This window comes from Tupaia chinensis, unplaced genomic scaffold, assembly GCF_000334495.1.
Source record: "Tupaia chinensis unplaced genomic scaffold, TupChi_1.0 Scaffold138126_1, whole genome shotgun sequence".
Lineage (NCBI taxonomy): Eukaryota > Metazoa > Chordata > Mammalia > Scandentia > Tupaiidae > Tupaia > Tupaia belangeri.
The window spans coordinates 1643031-1666539 of NW_006198026.1; the positions used below are offsets into that span (position 1 = coordinate 1643031).

The 23509-nt window shown below is 37.0% G+C and overlaps 1 protein-coding gene across 1 annotated transcript in view; it reads left to right on the plus strand.

The window, feature by feature from the left end:
• Positions 1–23509, plus strand: part of LOC102500653 (MAM domain-containing glycosylphosphatidylinositol anchor protein 2) — a 550208-nt gene that overhangs the window by 290995 nt on the left and 235704 nt on the right. The window contains exon 7 of the mRNA XM_027776806.1: positions 974–1243. Coding sequence (XP_027632607.1) covers positions 974–1243 — 270 coding nt within the window. The remainder of the gene's footprint in view (positions 1–973; positions 1244–23509) is intronic.

The following is a 23509-nucleotide window of genomic DNA, read 5'->3' on the forward strand; positions in this document are numbered from 1 at the left end:
GAGTAGCGAGGGAGGGGGGGGGTGGGGGGGGGGCGCGGGGCGGAGAGAAAGCATCTCCTGATGAAGCCTGGTTATGCTACAATCCCTCTTCCTTTTCTTCATCCTGTTGGGATTTGAGGCATGCAGCCATACAGGCCCAGCATGTTTTTTCAAACCACCAGGGCCAGGATTTGAATTGTGGTCAGCCATGTGGAATTTGGCTCTTTTTGACTACTTTGCTATGGGGCCATCTTATATGTTTAAGATTTTTAAAAACAGGTTTTTTTGTTGTTACCATTTGATTAAAATATGAAACCATTTGGTCAGCAGATGGCATGGTGGTTAAAGTGCTGGATTCCACATGGCTGATTTTATTCCAGTTCTGGACTCACCATCTTGAAAAACATACTGGGCATGTGAATGCCCAACATCCCAAGAGGAGAATGGAACAGAAGGGATGGCAGCATAACCATACTCCCCTGGAAGAACAATTTTTTACTTTCCTCCTCTCTCTTCCAGCGAGTGCATGCACTCTATAGCAAAAAGACTAAAACAATAACAACGAAAATATGAAACCATTAAATTGTGTTTAAATTTAAATAAGAGGGACCAGCAGTTGGCGTAATGGCTATGTCGCTGGGCTCCCACATAGTCGACCGCGGTTCAAGTCACAGACCCGGTGGCTTAAATTCACGCCAGGCATGGGTGTGTGTGTGCCCAAGATCCTGAGAGGAGAAGGGATTGTGGTATGGCCATCCCCCTTGGGGGACTGATTTCTAACTTTCTGTCTCTCTCTCTCTCTGTCTTTCTGGCAAGCACATGCGCCCTGTAGCAAAAACCTCTGGAAAAAAAAAATGAATAACACAGCATGGTTTTGACCAAAGATAACAATATTTCATTTTAATTATTTGAATAAATGAATATAAAGCATATTATTGAATTTTAATTTTAGCTTATCTAAATGGGTTCATGTTCTTTTGCTTATATCTTTTAGCATCTCCGTCAATTAAACTCTTGGTGGATGATCCAATAGTTGTCAATCCTGGAGAGGCCATAACATTAGTATGTGTTACAACAGGAGGCGAACCTGCACCCTCTCTTACTTGGGTCAGGTCCTTTGGGACTCTGCCCGAAAAGATTGTTTTGAATGGAGGAACTTTGACCATACCTGCCATCACCTCAGATGATGCTGGTACTTACAGCTGTATTGCCAATAACAATGTGGGAAACCCTGCAAAAAAGTCCACCAACATAATTGTGAGAGGTAAGTTTATCTAGACAATGTTATAACATAGATTTCTGGTTCTTTTGAGGCTTCCAAAAAAGCAAATAATGTTTGGTAGAAAATAATTTCCTCAAATATTGCATATGCATATATACATAAAAAATTATTAATGACAATATGGTGACTAGTTGTAAGTAGAACCTAAATTTCCAAATATTGATAATATTAATATTTGCATTGAATAGTTTACATAATATGTTCTTAGTAATGCCATTGAATAGTTTTTAATACTTTCTTATAAAAAATTATGAAATGAAAAATTTGGCATCCACCAAAAACATTATTGCAGACTATATTATTTTATGAATTTAGTAAACTTATCATTTTAATATTTGATAATTATTTATTATTGAGCCCCTATTACAAATAGGATTTCAAATTGTGAGGTTATACTGAGGTCTATAAAACATTACCCTGAACAAAAATCAACTCAAAATGCATCCAAATGTAAAGCCTCAAAGACAACTAGTAGAAAACACCGGGGAAACTCTTTAAGACAATGTAGTAGGCAAAGACTTCTTATATAAGTCTTATAGAGGAAAAATCTTATTCAGGAAATAATCCTAAAAACTTATACAGGAAATAATCCTAAAAATAGACAAGAGGGACTACATCAGGCTAAAAATATTCTGCACAGCAAAGGAAACAATAATTAGAGTGAAGAGACAATCTTTAAAATGGGAGAAAATAATTGCAAACTATGTATTAAACTTAATAACAAAAATTTATAGGGAACTCAAATAGCTAATCTGCCGAATAACAAACAATTTACTCAAAAAATACGCATCTATCTGTCCAAGCAGATCCTTTTAATACACAAGGGAAAATTATTCATGATGAAATTATTCATGATGCAGATTATGATATAAGCAAAACATAATTGAGCATGTTGAGATTAATATTTGTGATTTTGTGACTACATATTATGGGGATTTTAGTGACTGTTGTTATCTGTTATCATCCAGATTATTAGAAAAATGCTATTTGACAAAAAAAATTCAGTAATTCCAAGGTATTGTGGTAGAAATCAAGACACTATGACTAATTCACTGCCTGCCACAAAACTGTAGACTATACCAGTAATTGCAAGATGTACTATTATTTTATCTATTATTTCACTATAAAACATACTGCCAATTAAAGTACCATAACACTCCCTTAGAATATAGAATATTGGGATCAGCAGTTAGAGTAATGGCTATGTCACTGGACTCCCACGGTTCGGGTCCCGGACCCAGTGGCTTGGACTCACGCCGGGCGTGTGTGCGTGTGTGCCCAAGGTCCCGAGAGAAGAATAGAGAAGAAGGGATTGCAGCATTGCCATCCCCCCTGGGGGGTGATTTCTCTCTTTCTGTCTCTGTCTCTCTCTGTCTTCCTGGTGAGCGCACGCGCCCTATAGCAAAAAATCTCTAAAAAAAAAAAAAAGAATATAGAATGTTATCAAAAAGCTCTTTTAAATTATAAACACCCATTAGCATAGTTAAAGATAAAAACAAATTAAGTTAATTAAGTTATTTCTAATATAGCAGCACACTCAGAACTCAACTTCTAAATCAGTTTCATCTCACAGTCTTTGATAACCATGTTTTCTATGCAATGTAGCTCTTTGTGTCATTAAGAGCATTTCTAATTCGGAACTACAGAGAAATATGTGCAAGATTTTCTCCCAAGTCAAATCACCAACTGCTGTGCCTAGCAGCTGTGAGAGACTATTGAGTGTAAGATGCATTATGACTCAGAAATATTTAAATGGAAAAACAAAGACCTTAGAATCAATGAAATGTCATCTTTGTTTCAATTCCACAACAAACTTGTACTGCACACCTACCAGAGACTAAGGACTCCATAAATCAGTAATGGATGTATAAGGGTAACTACAAAGATCAAAGGCCAATCCATGCCCTCAGACAGTTCTCAGTTCTGTAAGAAAGATAGAAATAGAAAAGAAAGTTATATGGGAATAAAAATAGAAGATAGAATTTGCAAATGGAAGCATCCGACCTTTCCATCTTAAATATCATTATTGATAAGACTCCTTGTAATTGCCTTGATGAGCAACCAGATTGTGTTCTATCCCCAAATAAAAATAAAATGAAATAAAATAAAATAAAACTCCTAAAAATATAACACTCACACACATCTGCACTGCCACCAGCGTTTGCTTTATTTCAATTTTTTGTTGATTTTGTAAATACTTGCTTTTCCCTGTAGCCATGAAATAATTAACCAGATCTTGCTATAATGATTGTAAGATTAGTTGAAGCATTACAACACTTATCTTTAAATATCATGGACAACGTGTGGTATATTTTACTTTATTATTTTATCAAAGACAGACTCACGAGAGACAAATGATGCATTGAATCTAGTTTCCACAACATCATTTGCAACAATTATATTCAGTCCAGGTACAGCTGGCAAAATGTCCAGCATTAAATGTCCATGTTACTCAGGCATACCCATTAAGAACTAACTCGGAGTACAGCAAGTGCATGCTCAGAGCATGATTTGTTCCTTCTTACCTTACCTATTTACCTAGCAGTTTCCCTCTGTGTCCTTACAAGGCAAAGTTTTCAACTTTGACAGGCATGATCTGAAATAAATAAAGCCCTAAAAATTATTTTTTCCAATCTCTAATTTCTTTTTATGCCTTTAATTTGCCCAAAGTGTACATTTGCATAATCATATTATATTACCAGTGGGACTTCTCAGCAGTGGCATTCACATAATTCATAAAATCAAGTTTATATATAATCTTACTGAATATAAAAATAGCCTTGGTTAAAGGATCCTCGATTAAAGCATGGACAGAAAAACTACTCCAACAATGTGAGACATCTGATTTCTGTCTAGAGAGGCAAAGAAATTCAGATAAGAAAAATGATTTTCTTTTTATTATATCAAAGAAATTATTTTCAAGTCTTCTAAATGTGTAGACCTCTGCAGTGTAATAGATTAACTGTATCGTGGAAACAGCAGAAATACGAACTGTAGACTGATTTCTTCCCATTTTTTTCATAATGAAATCAGTATCCATAGACAAGGTTTTTGAACAAGCACAAATTGCACTTCAGAATGTCCATGTACGAAATAAAAATGTACAGTACAGAGAGAAATAAAGCTTTAGAAACTTCAAAAGTTGACTTTTTGTTTAAATTACCAGAGCTTGTATTCACCAAAGAGAGATAGACAAATAGAGAAAGGAGAAAGTATCCCCCCAATGAGGCAAGGTCATGCCACAATACCTTCTTATCCATTTCTCCATCTTATCAGGATCTTAGGCGTGCGTGCACATGAAGTTGGCATGTTTTTCAAGCCACTGGGATGGTATTTGAACCCCAGTAACCCATGTAAGATCTAGCTCCCTTAACCATTCAGTTATGAGGTTGGCTCCCAAACTTGACATTTAAAAAAAAATACTTTAAATACTGTAAAGTAAGTACAGTAGATAACATTCCATATAGATGATAAGCTCACTGAGGGGAATCTCATATGATTTATTTACTACTTTGGTAGACCATTTCTAAATATAGCAACAATGCCTTTTTAAATTGCCCTTAAAAAATCTCTACGAATGAGGCTGGCAAGGTTGCATGGTGGTTAGAGGCTCTGGATTCCCACATGGCCATAAACACTGTTTGGGTCCTGGACCTGGTAGCTTGCTTTCTCACTTTCCCTTGCTCTATCTCTGTTTCCCTCTGGTCAAATTAAAAACTAATAATGACAAATGGAATTAACTGAATAAATAAATAACTCTTTTAAAGAATTGCAAAGATTGAGTGACATTTCTCCTAAGTCATGAGAAAAGCAGTTACCTAAAACATCTAAAAAGAAAAGGATGCTGATTTCCTTGTCACATGTTGATGGCCTGAGTTCAGGGCTTTCCAAACTCCTGTTTTTCCTCTTTACAGTTCTCTGTGGTTATGAGTCCCTGTATTTAGAAGTGCCCTCATTTCTCTTCTGTTGATCAAACATGGCTCATAACATGATCAAGACATAACTGTATTTCAGTGTCTCCTGGCCTTTTAGAATGCATACATACACATTCGGTTGAGAATTTTGGATATATGATCCAAAATAATTATATAATTCTAAACCTGATTTAATACAAAATTTTCTCCCCTCCCCAGCTTGGGTGCGCACTTTGGACTGGAGACTTGCTGTAGGTAAAGGAGACATAGAGTATGGTTGGCTTATTCGGCTTTGTCAATTCTTTGCCCTCTTTTCCAACCACCTGCCTCTGGCCTGATGGTAACCAGGTTTAGACCATTCTGTCTCATGGTGGAGTGGTAAGGTCTTCACTATATAAAGCATTCCTTTTTCTTAAGTGATGTATTAATGGACTTAGGGGAGGTTCTTCTACCTAGAAGGTATGTACATCAGCATGTAGTAAGATTAAGTCTCCAGTGGTGAGTCTCATTAACATACTGCATTCCCACAGCATTTTGGGTTCTACTCCTATCCAGTTTTTCACTAAGGGTATCTCACTCTTCCAGGCAGCCAACTAAACAGCTCCATACAAGCTATGTTCCTTCCCTGTGAGACTCCTATTTATCTGAGGCAAATGCTTACCAATGATCTGTGTGAGAGCACACACACTTCTGTGTATCATCTCTATCCTACGCAGCTACACAGTTTTAGTTTCTTCAGATATGACTCAGGCAAAATTATAGGGAGAATATTTCAAAGTTCTGGCGGGTCCCGTGGAAAGCTCCTCGATAGAACTGAGATGAAATAAATTCTCCTTTCTCCACCTTGAGTTTGGAAAAAGTCACATGTTACAATTTTCTTCTCCTGATCAAATTTGACCTCTGATCCTCCCTGTTCTCTAATTGTCTCTGAAGTCTAAGAATCATGAAATGGGGTTTCTTTCACCTTTTTGAAATTTATGTATAAAAAGGAGGCCTGTTTTGCACTCCCCATGGAATTCTATGGATGCTATTTTCAGGCACAAGTGAGAAAAATCTATTTTATCATCTAGTTTCACACACATATAAAAGGATTTGGGAGATTTTCAAAACTTGTAGTTTGTGTTCTTGAATTTTTTCCACTAAAAAGTCCTTCTTGCTCTATCTTCAAAATATCGTTTAAATCTGACCATTTATTTCCACATTCACATGGTTGTCCAATCCGAAATATATTTAAAGACTTAAATATATTTTAAAAAATATTTGAAGACTTAAGTATTTTTAAAAATATATTTAAATATATTTAAAGACTTAAATATAACTTTAAAAATATGTTTAAATACATTTTTTAATTATTTTTTATTTTTTTAAGAGAGTTTTGCTATAGGGAAAGTGTGCTTGCCAGAAAGACAGAGACAGAGAGACAGAAGGCGAGAAATCACTCTCCAAGGGAGTTGGCCACAATACGATACCTTTTCCTCCGTTTTCCTTTCAATATTTTGGGCATGCACTCACACGTGCCCTACATGAGTTTCAAGCCGCTGGGTCCTGGACTCAAACTGCAGTCAGCCATGTGAGAGCCCAGTGATGTAACCATTACGCTATCTGCTAGTCCCTAAAATAGTAATTTTGTTGATATTCTTTTCACTCCAGCTTCTCTTTTAGATGTTTTCCACTGTATTTATTAGACAAGGTAGGGTAGGCTGCATTAATTAATAGGCCCTTACACGTAATTATTTAAAACGAAAGAACTTCCTATTTTGTTCATGAAGGAGTATATAGTATTTTCCAGTTGATAATGTTGCTGGTGGTGTCATGTGTGGGATTGTTGTGCATGCATGTGTGTGCACTGAGGGTAAGATGGGATCTGCTCTGTGCAGTCATTCTGGCATTTTGGCTGACCACTTTCTGCTATATTCAATCTTTGACTACTAACATTCCTCCATGTGTTGCCTCCAGACTTGTCATATGGAAATGGGAAGTATAAATGAGCACATATGGGAGATTTTTTATGCCCAGATAGGCAGTAATTCCAATCATTCCTTTGGCTAGAACTCAGACACATGGCCACACCTAGTGAATTGAAGACTGGGAAATATAATATTAATCACTCAAGAAGACATGGATTTTTTTTAAACAAATAGCCATTTCTGCTAGATTCATGCAAGAACTAGAGTGATTAAGATTTCTTGTTCTTTTTCCCCTTGCTTTTCATTTCACCCAGTACATAATTAAAATTATTTATCATCATTTCATGTATCTTTCCTTTTTACTTATTCTACTTCAGACTAATTGTCCTTTTACATTTTTTCTTTTTTTTTTTTTTTGTTTAGAGATTTTTTTGCTACAGTGTGTGCACTCACAGGAGAGACTAAAAAAGACAGAGAGGAACCAGCAGTAAGCGTAACGGCTATGTTGCTGGACTCCCATGTAGTGGACCACGGTTTGAGTTCCTGACCCGGTGGCTTAAAACAGGCTGGGCGCATGTACGTGTATGCCCAAAATCCTAAAAGGAGAATGAAGGAGAAGGGATTGCGACGTGACCATCCCCCCTGGGGGGTGATTTCTTGCTTTCTGTCTCTCTGTCTCTCTCTGTTTTTCTGGCAAGTGCACGCGCCCTATAGCAAAAACTTCTCCAAAAAAAAAAGAAAGAAAGAGACAGCGCAACAAAAAGTGAGAAACTACCCTGCCCCCCCACCATGGGAATGGCCACACTGCCGTCCCTTCTCCTTCATTCTCCTTTTAGGATTTTGGGCATACACGTACATGCGCCCAGCCTGTTTTAAGCCACCGGGTCTAGAACTTGAACTGCGGTCGACTACATGGGAGTCTAGTGATGTAACCATTATGCCATCTGCTGGTCCCATGTCCTTTTTGTTTTCTTCACAACTCAGGGTATATATATTTGCTGTTTTTAGGACCTGGAATTTTAATTTTCAAATAATACCTCCCTGAGAAATGGGATTACCTTATTTAAAATACCCTACCTCTAATTCCCATACCATGACTTATTGTTTTTTCTTGTCACAAAACTACTTGGGTACATTTTGTACAAACTCTCTTATTTATTGCCTCTTTAGAATTACAGGAGTAAAAATTTGTCTGTTTGCCATCTTATTCAGTTATGTATCCCTGGAACCTAGAATATTACACAGCATGTATTAGATTCTCATGAAATATAATTGAGTGTAGAAACATTATTATTCCCATTTTAAAGAAAAGTATAACTGGGCCAGAAGTTTAAGGCTCTGGATCCCACACGGCCAACTCCATGGTTTGAGCCCCAAAGCTGGTAGCCAACTCCATGGTTTGAGCCCCAAAGCTGGTAGCATGAAAATCATGCTGGGAGAATAGGCATCCATGCCCAAATTCCTGAGAGGAGAATGGAGGAAAAGGGATTGTGAGGTCACATCCTTCCTGGGGGAATGATTTCTCTACTTTTCCTCTCTCTGGTGAGTGCATGAGCACATGTACCCTATGACAAAACAAAACAACAACAAAAGAAAGAAAGAAAGAAAGAAAAGAAAGAAAGAAAGAAAGAAAGAAAGAAAGAAAGAAAGAAAGAAAGAAAGAAAGAAAGGAAGAAAGAAAGAAAGAAAGAAGAGAAAAATAAAACCCAAGGGTCAGTTGGTTGTACAGTGGGTAAGGACGTGAATCCCACATAACCACATAACCTACTGTGTGGTTGAGTCCTTAACCCAGTGGCTTGAAAAATATTCAGTGTATGTACATGTATGCCCAAAATCTGAGAGGAGAGTGGAAGAGAAGGGATTGTGACGTGGCCATCCCCCCTGGGGGATGCTTTCTCCGTTTCTCTTTCTCTGAGTCTTTCCAGTGAGTGCATGCACCCTATAGCAATTGTTTAAATAAAAAAGTTAAACTAAAGATCCAACAATTAAGTAAACTCCTAAAGCAAGTTTTATTTTAGTTATTCATATATATATATTTGTTTTATTTAGTTATTAGAGACAGGACAGTTCTCACTATTTACCCAGGGTGGCCTCAAACTTATAATCTTCCTCTCTCAGCCTCCCAAGTAGCTGGGACAACAGACACATGCCTCTACCCTACCTAATAAGCTTCATTTAAGCAGTGGAACAAGGATTAGAAAATCATACTATATCCCAGGGTCACTACCTTAGTCAAGGTGCTAGATTTCAAAATTTAGCATATTTTTACAAATATTTAATTTCCACCCAAATATTTGAACTGGCCATCCCTTGCTATTTCCTCTATTCTTTTTTTCTTTTCTTCTTTTTTTTTTTTTTTGGAGAGGTTTTTGCTATAGGGCACGTGTGCTCGCCAGACAGACAGAGACAGACAGAAAGCGAGAAATCACCCCCCGGGGGGGATGGTCACACTGCAATCCCTTCTCCTCCATTCTCCTCTGGGGATCTTGGGCATGCACGCACATGCGCCTGGTGTGAGTTTTAAGCCACCGGGTCCGGGACGCGAACTGTGGTCAACTACATGGGAATCCAGCGACATAGCCATTACGCTAACTGCTGGTTCCCTTTCCTCTATTCTTACATAACCAGAGACAAGTTATTTTGAGTTGTGAATTCATTCTCTTTATATTTATGAGGAAAAAATTAGCAAAATTACAAAATCCTCAATTATTTTTCTAGTTACAGTTTTCTTTCCAATTCAATACTTTTGAATTGGAAGAAGTTACACGTTTTTGTTAATCAGGATTTCCTATCCAATAATTGTAGACATAATTTAATTTAAATTTCTAACCAACACAGTGTTTATAGTTTATTGTTTCTAAATAATAATACATTTTGAAGATGTTGGCATGATTCTTTCACTGGCTATCTTACAAATTATTGTCCAAAAATTTTATAGAATTTCTAGTAATTAGAAGAGATCAATGATATCACTAAAAACAAAGATATAAAATATCTGCATAATTAAAGCATTCAATATAAACAAGGAACAAAATGAGTAACAAATAGTTATAAATGTATTTTCATTATTTTTGTTGAAGGGTGCATATCTTCAAACTATTGATCAGAAAGTCAATTAGAGTTAATTGGCAATTTATCAGGAAAAAATATCAAATTTAACCCATAATGCATTTCTGAATAGAAAGTAATTGCGAATTTCTAATTATGGGGTCAGTATAGTTCTTTCCAAGCATTTAGACTCATCAGATTTAATTTCTAGTTATCCATAGCTCCTTTCCATAATCTTTCATTAGTGAAAACTGTAATGATAATAGCTCAAATTGTAGAAAACTAATCCTTTAACATTCTCCCAAAGCAGGACTGTCTGCAGTGCACAGGTGTCCCAATTATTCATGCAGATTAAATGCTCTATTTCTCTTTTCCCAATTTAATATTCTGTAGTAATTACACCTCCCCAAAACACCAGAGAGAACTTTATTATATTGTTTTGTATCTCTAAAATAGTTTCATTATCATCTTTTAAAAAATTAATCAGAACCATAGAAAATGTAAAAATTGCCAAATTCAGTAGTTCTTATCTGAATATAACTAATTTTCCTTCTTTAAATAAAATGAATCTAACACCTTTGTTCATTGAAATAATATTTGAAGGATTATCATAAAACACAACTTTAATTAAATGAGTTATGTCTAGATGTTGCATAATCTCATAATTACTTATATATAATGATATACAGACAATGTAGTTGTATATGTTTATTTTATTAAAACTTAAATAGTCCTGCTTAGTAGGTAAATTCTCCCTTCTCGTATTTACTCTAGCCAAAGAAAGTGTGCCAACTGATAGTGCTCTAAAAGTCAATACTGACTGATAGCCAGAGAAAGAAAAACCTTATTTGATTAGTATATTGATATTTTAAAAATGTTAAATCAGTTCCTTTGAAAGGACTCTAGTGACTTTTGATACCCTGCTGTTAGGAAATGGTGCCAAAACAATGGATCCTGATTTAAAATGCATAACTCAGCATTTTTTTACCCTGTTGTTATGGCCAGTACCTATTTCCTAGACTCCATGTCTCACCACACTTAGTGTGTGTGTGTTAAGTGATCTGTAATCAGAAAGAAGGCAAGGTATCTTATGTGATTCTGACTTTGCCTTAAATTAGCCCTCACATGATGCATATATAAATAGCCTCTACTTACTTTTCCTTTCAACCAGAAACTCACAGTATGTAAACTCTAAGATATATGTGCCCTGACCTTCTATGATTTTATAGCACAGTGTTCTTTGACCCATGCCCACTTTTAAGAATTTCTGGACTTAATCATCATTTCTGTTTAGAAAACTCACCTATACAAGTGCATGAGAGTGCATGGCTCCACATATTTGCATACTCTAACAAAAAGTTATTAGAGAACACTGACCTTTGAGACAAAGTTCTACTCTTAAAAATTATGTATTAGTTACTTACCTTAGGATAGCAAGCCTGGAAGATAAATGTAAGTAAAGCTTTCAATAATTATTTAAGAAATTTCAGGTTTTTAATAATTATTTTATTTAACTTTATTTTAATTTGATAAAAAAAGAGTGAGAGCAAAAGAGAGAGAGACACCAGGTCTGGGACTCAAACTGTGGTTGGCCATGTGGGAATCCAGCACCCTTAACCACCACATCACCTGCCAGCCCCTTATTTAGGAAATTTATACTCTTTTCTAGATCCATGTCCAATTTTTCATGGGACAGAAGAATGAGTACTGTCCTTGAGCCCAGGGAGATCAAGAGATCACATAGCTTATGGGAAGAAATATATCAGGGCAACTCCCTCTAAATGACATTAAGGAAGAATAAACTAACTTCAAGCAGAAGCACAGACAATGTGCTCTGGATGCTCCAGGAAGAAGCAATTAATTCTGATAAGGAAGATAGGAGGATATTCCACATAGGACTATGTCATTTGGGTTGGCTTTGAAAAATGAGAGTCCTTACATATTCAGAAATTAAGTTGCTCTTTCATTTGCTGCCCAAAATAGTGACGTTAACACACTTTTTGAAATTGCTCCATTATTGTTGGTGTTATAATATATATTTTTTTTACGTGAGAAAGAGAGAGAAAAAGGGAGTCAGAGATGATTTTTTTTTTTTTTTTCATATTGCAAAGCTGGGAGCTTATTGAAGGAGAGGGAAGGAAAAACAGAGCTCCCAAGAAGGGAGAGGTTCTGGAAAATGGGTTGCCAAGGAAGAAGAGTGGCAAGGGGTTTTTATTTGGGTCAGGGTTTTGTCCAGACTAGATGGGACTCCTGCATGCATTCCCCTCCTGGTGGGGAAGGGCACATGTTAGATGGGTCCAGTTAATTATTCTCCTAATTTGGGGTTCAAAGGTCAGGATATCCTTTGTCTAGAAACTTTGGGCCATGAATTATTCAAGAACAAGATTTAGATTTCTAAGGTCAAAGGAATATAGTGACTGGGAGGAGATGAATGTCATGAGTCACACAGCAGAGGTCCTGGGGTTGGGGAAAGGGTGCTCTGTCTACCCGTAAGTGGGTCCAAATCCTGTCTCCATCGTCCATGTGAAGAAGTATCCCTGAAGAAGTATCCTTAGGAAAATTAGCCAAAGACTTTTCCGGCTGCTTGCTGCTGAGATGGGACGATGATGATGAAAGGATGACAGCCAGGGGGTTTTCAGAGGTCTATTTAGAGCCCCCTCAAATAGAAGTCATGATGGGTATTCATCGGAAACTTTGTCTGGACCACCATTTGTAGCTTGATGGATTCTAAATGAGAAGAGCAGGTTATTACAATAATGATGTAATAGAGAATTAGATCACATTTTGTAACTCTTGGATTTTCACAATATAATTTAAACCTTTAATAGTATCCTGTAGGCTTGTAGTTTTAGTCCCTTTTTTTCTTCTTTACCTTCGCCATTTTCCTAAAGACAAAAACTTTACTATACAAAACATTTATGTTAAAAGCGTTCCTTTTAACTTTTTTACTAAAACTATTTATACCACTGTAACCTCCTTTTATACCACCATTTTTGCTTACTATTATTTTCATTTGTTTGTTTCTTTTTTTTATTTTACATTCTTTCACTGAATATCACTACAGCATACAAAATGTGATTTCCCATCCAGAATATACTGTTAATTGGCTTAATTAATCATACATGTTATCGTCAACAAATAATTTTCCACTTCTCATTTCTTGTGTGTGTGTGTTTTCTCTCCAACTCACTTTGGAGCTCAGAGCATTCCAGTCTCTAGTGACCAACTCCACACACTGAGGACAAGGTCCCATTGGGGGACATGAGGGTGCCAGTCATGGGCATTGTCCAGTGCCCAGGCTTCCCACATTGGAAATTTCTGAGGCAGAGGCTCTCTCTGGGATTTTTATATTTTTGACTGGATCTCACAGTGTTGGCAATCCTTCCACCCTTACCTCCTAATTAGCTAAGCTAGATGTGCACAGCCATGCCCAGTGTGTTCAAGTTGGCCTGGAAACCAAACCCCTGCATCTGATGTGGCTTTCAGCTTCCCAAGTGGTGTTGCTACCTGTGCACATCATGAGTGATCCTCCATTTTCTTATTTATGAAATATTAAAAATGGGTGATAGTCCTTCAAAGAAAAACCTTTGCCTCATTTTCATCATTTATATAAACTCTTTTTAGAAACCAAGTAATTTACACATTTCACTCTGTGATTTTAAAATGCTTGAAAGTTATTTTTTTGCAATCTTGAAGTGCACAAGATTTTTATATCATTTTAATTGAATTAGCAACCTGCCAAGTTTTCTGTTTGCTGTGTTTGTCTCTGTTTGCTTTGGCATTCTCTGCAATATTCTTCCAACACCAGTGCTCATTTTAAATGCTTTAGGAAATTTCTAAATAGAGCCAATCAAATCTAATTCTAAAATTAGACACTATATGATAATTTTTTAATTTTAGCTTTCAAAGAATATTTTCCCACCTTATTGGCCCAAATATAATTACATGAAAATTATACAAACATGGAAGTTTTTACCCCAGTAATTGAAATCCATGTTACCACAAATGTTTCTATTAAAACTAACCAAGTATTAGTGACTGGGAAAATATATTTATCCATTGAAATTTCATATTTACAATGGCATGCTCTAGTACATTTGAGATATCTTCACTTTACTGTATATAGATTTGATATTCTAAAAGGTTGTAAAGGGACTGGCAGGTGGCATGGTGGTTAAGGGTTCTGGATACTACATGGCCAACTGGTTCGAGTCCTGGACCTGGAGGCTTGCTTTCTCACTTTCTTTCTCTCTCTCTCACTCTCTCGCTTCTGGTCAGGTTTTTAAAAAGTAAATAAAGTTAAATAATTCCTAAAAGGAAAAAAGGTAGTAAAAAAATTTAAGGTGGAATATACTTCTTTTCCACTATCTGGAAGTTTATATAATATCCGGGTTCTTTTCTTATATTTTTAGAATTATTTTATTTAACTTTATTGATTTATTGATTTTTTTTAGGGGGAGAGGTTTTTGCTATAGGGCGCTTGCACTTGCCAGAAAGGCAGAGAGAGATAGACAGAAAGTGAGAAATCGCCCCCTAGGGGTTATGGCCATGCCACAATCCCTTCTCCGCCATTGTCTTCTTGGGATCTTGGGCATGCATGCACATGCACTGGATTGAGTTTAAGCCACTGGGTCCAGGACTTGAACTGCAGTCGACCACATGGTAGTGCAGCAAAATAGCTGTTACGCCAACTGCTGGTCCCCAACTTATTGATTTATTTTAATTTGACCAGAGAGGGACAGAGGGATGAAGAGCAAGAGAGAGGGATACGAGAAAACAAGCCAACAAGTCCAGGACTTGAACCATGGTCAGCCATGGGGGAGTCCAGCGCCCTTAACTACCATGATACTTTCTGGACCCTCCGGGTTATTTTCTCTTTAGTTGTTTTAAAGAATTCTCAGGAGAAGCCATTTGGGTTTACAGATTACTCTATGCAATGATTTTTCAATTACCCATTGAATTTCTTTAAAAATATAGGACTATTAAAATATATTTTGCTTTTCCATCTTTGTTTTGTTTTCTTAGAAGTCTGAATATGCCATTCAGTTGTCAAATATATTGGTGTAAACTTATTATAATTCCAGTAATTTATTTTTTAATGCTTAGAGGATCCAAGTTGTACTGGTGGATCATCTCTCTGAGGGGGAAAAAAAAAGAAAATATTTGATTTATACTATTTGCCAATTTCTGTGGTGTATATAGTCATACCATGACAAATTTTCAAGTTTTGTAGTTGAGAAGAGAGGCCTGTAATCTGTTGTCCTGAACAGTGATGAAGTGGTTTCAACATACCACCATTGTAATCTGCAGTGAAACTTTAATACAGGTCATCTGTGTCCTTATTTAAAAATAATTGTTTATTTAATTTTATTATTATTATTTGGAGAGGATTTTGCTATAGGGCACGTGCACTCGCCTGGAAGACACAGACAGAAAGCAAGAAATCACCCCCCAGGGGGGATGGCCATGCAGCAATCCCTTCTCCTCCATTCTCTTATCAGGATCTTAGGCACACACAAACACATGCACCCAGTGCGAGTTTAAGCCACTGGGTCCAGGACTGGAACCATGGCCGAAACTATATGGGAGTCCAGTGACATAGCCATTGCACCCACTGCTGGTCCCTGCTTGGAGAATCCATTTGCCCCCCCCGTCGTGTCCTTGTTTTTTTTTTTTTTTTTTTTTTTTTTATTAATTTGATCAGAGAGACACAGAAAGGGAGACAGAAGGAAAGAGAGAAATCAAGCTGCCAGGTCTGGGACTTGGTCCATGGTCATCCATATGGGAATCCAGCCACTTAATCACCATGCCACTGGCCAGCCCCCAGTTGTGTCTTTTCTGTTATGTTTTTCTTAAGTAGCTGTGCTAAAATTCATTCTATTTTCTTAGTTATTTTAAAGTGCAACTTTCTTTTTCTTTTCTCTTTACAGTTCTTTTTTTATTTTTTTATTTATATTCCATCATTAGACATCTCTATAACACACAATATGTTTTTTCAAAGTATCAATGTGGTACGACAATGTAATCACTGATATTCTGTTAAAAAGCCAAATTTTTTGTTTTGTTTTGTTTTGTTGAGAGTTTTTCTTTCTATAGGACACGTGCGCTTGCCAGACAGACAGAGAGACAGAGAGACAGAAAGCGAGAAATAACCCTCCCCGGGGGGGATGGCCATGCTGCAATCCCTTCTCCTCCATTCTCCTCTTGGGATCTTGGGCATGCACGCACACGCGCCTGGTGCGAGTTTAAGCCACCAGGTCTGGGACCGCAAACTGCGGTTGACTACGTGGGAGTCCAATGACAGAGCCATTATGCTAACTGCTGGTCCCTAAAAAGTCAAATTTTGAGCTCTTGGTTTTCCTGATTTTTCTCTTTTGTACATTTGTCATCTGTTATAATGATTTCTACCTTTGACTATTCCCTTCCTTCTATATTATTACGTATAAAATGCTAATTATTTTTCTAATTTCTTAAAGCATTGATTTAATTATTTATTTTAATTCTTTATATTTTTCCTGACATCGGTTTTTAAAACTATAAATGTTCTCCTATAAATGTATCCCGAAGGTTTTGACAGATAGTATTGTAGCAGCAGGTAGGGACTCAGAATATAGTAGGTTGTCATGAAAGTCATAACATATTTTTCTGTGCAAAAATGCACCATGACTTTTCAGATGACCCAATAGTTAGAGTATGGGCCCAAAAGGGAATCACAGAATGGCTAATCTTTAAGAAGGAGACAAAGCTCAGCAGAAGCTCATTTCTCACTGAGCTGCTTACTCACAAGAAAGGGCTTGTATCAGTGACTCAATGATTAACCTAGGCAGCATGACCTAAAAAAAATATAGCAATTAAGGCTTTTCCAGGCCCCTCCACATTCTGAGAAAATAATGGTTTTTCATGGCTCAAAGCTTTTAGAGAAAGAAAATCTCATGACCCTCATTCCCGCTCCAAGACTAGAAGAATAACAGGATCTATCTAGCATGAGACTCCTGCCACAAGAGGAATGTATGCACAAGCCCCTCCTAAGAACAAACCTGAACAAAGTCTCACCTAAACAAGATAAAACCCCCTCACTTCAGTTCCTTTTCAGCAGCCCATTTTCTGGGACTCCTCTCTGCCTAGGAGCTATTCTCTCTTTCAATAAACTCTGCTTTGCTATCCCCTCTCTGTGTTTGCATCTCCAATTCTTTGTGAGTCAGAGGCGAGAACCAGTGTCACTTTCCCACATCAGTATTTTTATTATCATTCAGTTTGAAATACTTTCTACTTTCCCTGATATTTTGTTTTGCTTTCATTTGTTTGTTTTGGACCTAAGAGTTACTTAGGATTACATTGTTTAAGTTCCAAACAGGATTTTTAATTATATATTTTTATTGACTCTGGCTTAATTTCATTATGATCAGAGTTTATGTTCTGACTATCTGAGCTCAGATTTCTACACCAAAAATACCATGGACTTTGTGACTTATATACAATAGAAATTTGTTCTCACAGCTCTGGATCCTAAGTCAAGGATCAGGGTGTCAACATGGTCAGATTCTGGAGAGAACACTTCTCAGGGTTTTACACTGCAGACTTCTCACATCCTCAAATGGAGAGCATCAGAGAAGGAAGACAAATTCTCTTGTGACCTCTATAGAGACACTAATCCCATCCATAAATTATTCACCCTAGGAACTCATATAATCCTAATTCCCTCCCAAAAGGCCTGTCTTCTAATAGCATCACATGGGGAAGGGGAGGAGTCGGAGTTTTAACATATTCACTTGGAAAAACATGCATATTAACTGAAATATGTTTATTTTTACCTATGACTCAGTGCTATATTTTGAGTATTCCCTCAAAGTTCATGTGTTTAGCCATTGTAACAGGATTAAGAGGGTAAACACTTAATCTGATTATTTTATCAAAAGGTACAGCCTTTGGGAATAGATTGATGATTAGGTGGTTAGGATAGGGGCCTCCTCCTTGACTGAGTTCTGATGAGTATATTATGCAGAGGGAATGAGATGATCATGGCAGAGAGAAGGACATAAGGATACTGACCAGGATTTTTTCTAAAGTTCTGCCTTCTGCCACTGAATGATGTCTTTGCACTTTCCAGCCACTAGAAGTATGAGTCATTAAACCTTTACTTTTATGAATTCACCCAACCTCAGGTATTTCTGTTAGCAACACAATAACGGACTAAGGCATTCAAACATGTTCAGTTTATTTTGCTTTTGTTTTCCTAGGTCTTTGAAGTGGGAGCTTAGATACCTTACTGGAAACTTTTACCTTTTCTAATACTCATATACATTAGTGGTATGAATTTCCCTCCCATCACTTCTTTAGCTGTGTCCCACAATTTTTTATATTTTTCGTGGTATTTTCATTTTCATTCAGGTATGAGTGTGTGTGTGTGTGTGTGTGTGTGTGAATTTAATTTCCCTCAGAATTTATTTAACCCTTAGATTATTTAGAAGAATGTTGTTTAGTTTACAAGAGTTTGAGAATTTCCTGTTATTTTTCTTTTATTGATTTCCAGTAATTCTATTGTGATAAGAGAACTCACTCTGTATGATTTCAGTTATTTTAAGTGTATTGATGTTTATTTTATAAACACAGTATGGTTTATCTTGGTATGCTCCATAGTTATGTGAGAAGAATGTACATTCTACTATTACCAGGTAAAATGCTCTATGAGTGTAAGTTTTTTTCTATTGACTGATAGAGTTCTTCTTCTTTTTTTTTTCTTCTTTTTTTTCTTTTTGGAGAGGTTTTTGCTAAAGGGCACGTGCGCTCACCAGAAAGACAGACAGAGAGAAATAGAAAGCTAGAAATCATCCCCCCCGGGGAGGAGGGGAAGGCCATGCCACAATCCCTTCTCCATTTTCCTCTCAGGATTTTGGGCACGCATGCACATGCGCCCAGCGTGAGTTTAAGCCACCAGGTCCAGGACTCGAACCATTGTCGACTACATGGGAGTTCAGCGACATAGCCATTATGCTAACTGCTAGTCCCATGTTTTTTGTTTCAAGAGTAATTTTTGCTGTAGGGCACATGTACTCACTGGTGAGACAGAGACAGGTAGAAAGCGAGAAATCACACATCCTCGGGGGGCAGTGGGGATGGCCATGCCATGATCCCTTCACTTCCATTCTTGTCTCAAGATCTTGGAGATGCACACACGCCCATAGTGTGTTTTAAGTGGCTGGGTCTGGGTCTCAAACTATGGTCGACTATATGGGAATCCAGCAACTTAACCATTGCTGCCATCTGCTGATTCCAGCTGATGGAGTTCTTAAATATCCTTCTTGACTTACTATCTAGTTATTCTCTTTTAAGGGTGTTAAAGTATTCAACTGTAACTGTGGATTTGTCCTTTTTTTGTTTTGTTTTGTTTTTGTTTTTGTTTTTTTTCCTTTCAGTTCTATCAGTTTTTCTCTCGCATATTTTCTGCTTTTGTTTTTGTTTGTCTTTCTGGTTTACATATATTTATAACTGCCATATCTCTTTGGTGACTGGCTCTTTTATTGATGCATAATATCTCTTTCTAATTCTGGAGATTTTCTTTGCTCTGACATCTATATTTTATCTGATTAATACAGCTCCTCTTGACTCCCTTTGATTGATTTTTGCATGATTTCTTTTTTTTTCTTTTTAATTTACCTACATCATTATATTTTAAAATCAGTTTTTTATATAGAGTTGTGTCTTGTTTTATTCAATCCATTCTGCCAATTGGTGATTTAAATGGTACATTCACAATACATTTATATTGAAGGCAATTATTTAGATATTAGAGCTTAAATCTGCCACTTATTTTATTTTTTTTCTGATTTTCATCTCTCTGATTTTTTTCTTTGTCCTGACTACCTGCAAGTTACTTGAATATAAAGAATGTCTGCTTCTTTTTTTTTTTTTTTTTTTTTGTGGGTTTTTTTTTTTTGGGGGGGGCGGTTCTTGACCAGGTTGCTACTTCCTAAAAACAATTATCCCATGGAAGTAGGCATAGAGTCTTCTTGGAAGCTAAGTCACCTCTGCTATAATTGAATATAAAAAATGTTTTCTTTTTTTTTTTTTTTTTTTTTTTTGAGAGTTTTTTGCTATAGGGTGCGTGCGCTCACCAGATAGACAGAGAGAGACATAGAGACAGAAAGCGAGAAATCACTCCCCAGGGAGGATGGTCACGCCGCAATCTCTTCTCCTACATCCTCCTCTCGGGATCTTGCGCACGCACACACACGCGCCCAGCGTGAGTTTTAAGCCACCGGATCCGAGCCGCAAACCGCGGTCGACTATGTGGGAGTCCAGCGACATAGACATTACGCTAACTGCTGGTTCCCAAGAATGTCTGCTTCTTAAAATAAGTAGTAGATGTACTTTTCACTATTCTTCCCACTAAATATAAATAATTTTTTTAGGTTTACATTTTTATTTATCTGTAATTTTTTTACTGTATCTCCTTTATTGTTTCTTTTCCATGAATACTTTTCTAAGAGTTTCTTTTTGTCTTTAGTACTTTAATAGCTTTGTTAATAAGTGTTAAGGTGTAATTTTTGTTGTGGCTGTCATGCTTGGATTTTTTTGTTTTTGACACCAGTCACTGTGTGCATGCCCAAAATCCCAAAAGGAGAAAGCTTCTTGAGTCTATGGATTGGAGTCATGAAAATTTTGGAAAGTACTTAGTATTTCTACACATATTTCACTTTTCCTATTCCTTTTCGCTGCTCCTTTGTTGATTACATTTACACTTACGTTAGCCTTTTACTGTTTTATATTTTAATGCTTTTTTCCTAACATTTTCTCTTGTGCATCACCTATATATCTATTCTTCAGTCTATCTATCTCTTATTGCTCCATTTTCTAGTCACTAGTCTTCTTTTCTGTTGCTGGTAATCTGCTATTAATGTATTTATTTCATTTATCTCATTGTAAAACTTACAATTGATTTAGTTTAATATATCCCAATTATTAGGTCATCTTGGTCCATTTTCTCATTGTTAACAGAAATACCCGACACTGAGTGATTAACAAATATAGAGGGTTTGTTTTGATTTTGTTTTTGTTTATTTTCCCCAACAAAATAGGCTCTGGTAACTGGAAATTCAAAGGTATTACAGAATGGTGGAAGGCAGGCTTTTGAGCAGAGCAGAGCGGTGATTTATGTGCTTCAGTTTGTCTTTAGTTCTGGTCTGCATCTACATGGCTTCTGCATGCCTGATTTACTCTCACTCTAAACAGGCTAGAACTCAGTCATGGGCCCCACCCTAAAGACTCTCTCACCCAAAAGCCCCACACTAGACACCATGAAATAATTAAATTTTCACTTAATAGGTTTATACTTGTGGGACATGAAATCACCACTCACTAATACCAAATTCTAAGATATTAACCTCTGGGAGACAAACAAATATCCAAACCATAACACTGGTGAAACTTTCCATCTTTTCATTCAGATTTTCTTAGGTTTGCATCTTATTTTGTTAAGTTTTTGTTGAGTAGTGGTTAATGTAGCTGGATCTCATGTAACCAACTATGTGGTTTGAATCTTGGACCTGGCGGCTTGAAGAAGACACCAGTCACTGTGTGCATGCCCAAACTCCCAAAAGGAGAAAGAAATGAAGGAGAAGGGACTGCAGCATGACTTCTTTTTGTTTGTTTGTTTTTGAGAGAGTTTTTTGCTATAGGGCACACGTGCTCACCAAAGACACAGACAGAGAGAAATCATCTCCAAGGGGGATAACCATGTCAAAAATACCTTCCCCTCCATTCTCTCTTGGGATTTTGGCCTTTGGGGCTTGCACACACATGCTCCTAGTGTGTTTCAAGCCTCTGGGTCTGGGTCTGGAACTCCAACCATGTGGTCAACTAAGTCTAGCACCTTAACCACTATGCCATCTGCTGACCCCAGTGAGTCATGACCATTCTACATGGGATCACTTTTTCTCTCCCTCTCTGTCTCTCTCCAGTAAGTGCACACACCCTCTGGCAATTTTTTATTATTTTCTTAGAGAGATTTTTGCTGTAGGGTGTGTGTACTCACCAGAGAGACAGACAGAGATAGTAAGTAAGAAATCACTCCTCAGGGGGATGGCCATGCGGAATCCCTTCTTCTCTGTTCTTCTCTTGGGATTTTGGCACACATGTACACTCCCAGCATGAGTTTTAAACCACCAGATCTGGAACTTGAATCACAGTCGACTATGCGGGAGTCCAGCAACATAACCGTTACGCCATCTGCTGGTCTCATTCAAAAAGTATTTTTTTTTTTTTTTTTGGGGAGAGAGGTTTTGTTTTGTTTTGTTTTGTTTTGCTATAGGGTGCATGCGCTCGCCAGACAGAGACAGAGAGACAGAAAGCAAGAAATCACCCCCCAGGGGGAATTGGCCACGCTGCAATCCTTTCTCCTCCATTCTTCTCTCGGGATCTTGGGCACGCACACACATGTGCCCGGCACGAGTTTAAGCCACCGGGTGGCTCCAGGACTCTAACCGTGGTCGACTACGTGAGAGTCCAGCAACATAGCCATTATGCTAACTGGTGGTCCTCATAAAGTATTTTTAAAAATATCTTATTGACTTATAGTACTTTTTCCTTCATGGGAGTGGTAGCTACAAGTGACCCAGACAAAATCAGGAATAGCAACCTGATGCAATATATTAGGCTGTCAGGAAACTCATGACCTTATTTTCTAGGTTTTACAATGCAAAAATGCATCATGACTTTCTTGATGTCTCAGTGCTTTGGACAGTACTCCATTTGTACTAATATAGAATAATTTTATATTCGGATAAAATAATTTTATATTTGGATATTTTATATTTGGATATTTGAAAGACAATGATTGAACAAAGAAAACTCAAATTTTATAGATAAGCAAAGTAGAAAAATCCTGATTTAGATTGGTAACTTAGATTGGTTCATTTTTCCACCATAAATTTAAGACTTTTTAAGCTTCTACAGTTAATGGAAGCTTTTTCGAACTCTTCATTTGTGAGGAGGGAGAATCTGAAAAGCTTCATAATCTGATGTATTTACATGGTAAAGTTGCTAACAGAAGCATAATTTCACAATACAATGATCAATAGCACAGAAACAGTAATTGGCAAATGGCTCAATCAGCAAATAATGAAATTTTTAAATCGAACAATAAATTTACAGTTCTTTCTTCCCTAATTGGATATGTCTTAATTACAGGCATCATGCACCTGAAAATATGTTAATGGATATGTATTTTTCTGGGGATAACTTAGGAACCATTTATAGTTACCAGTTAACATATGAAATGGCAAAGTGTGTAATACCACTATTTTATTTAAGAAATCTGCCCAGCTGTAGTGGTACGTGCTCTTGAGACACTTTGCTGTGCAGGATGGGACCATATAGAAGGC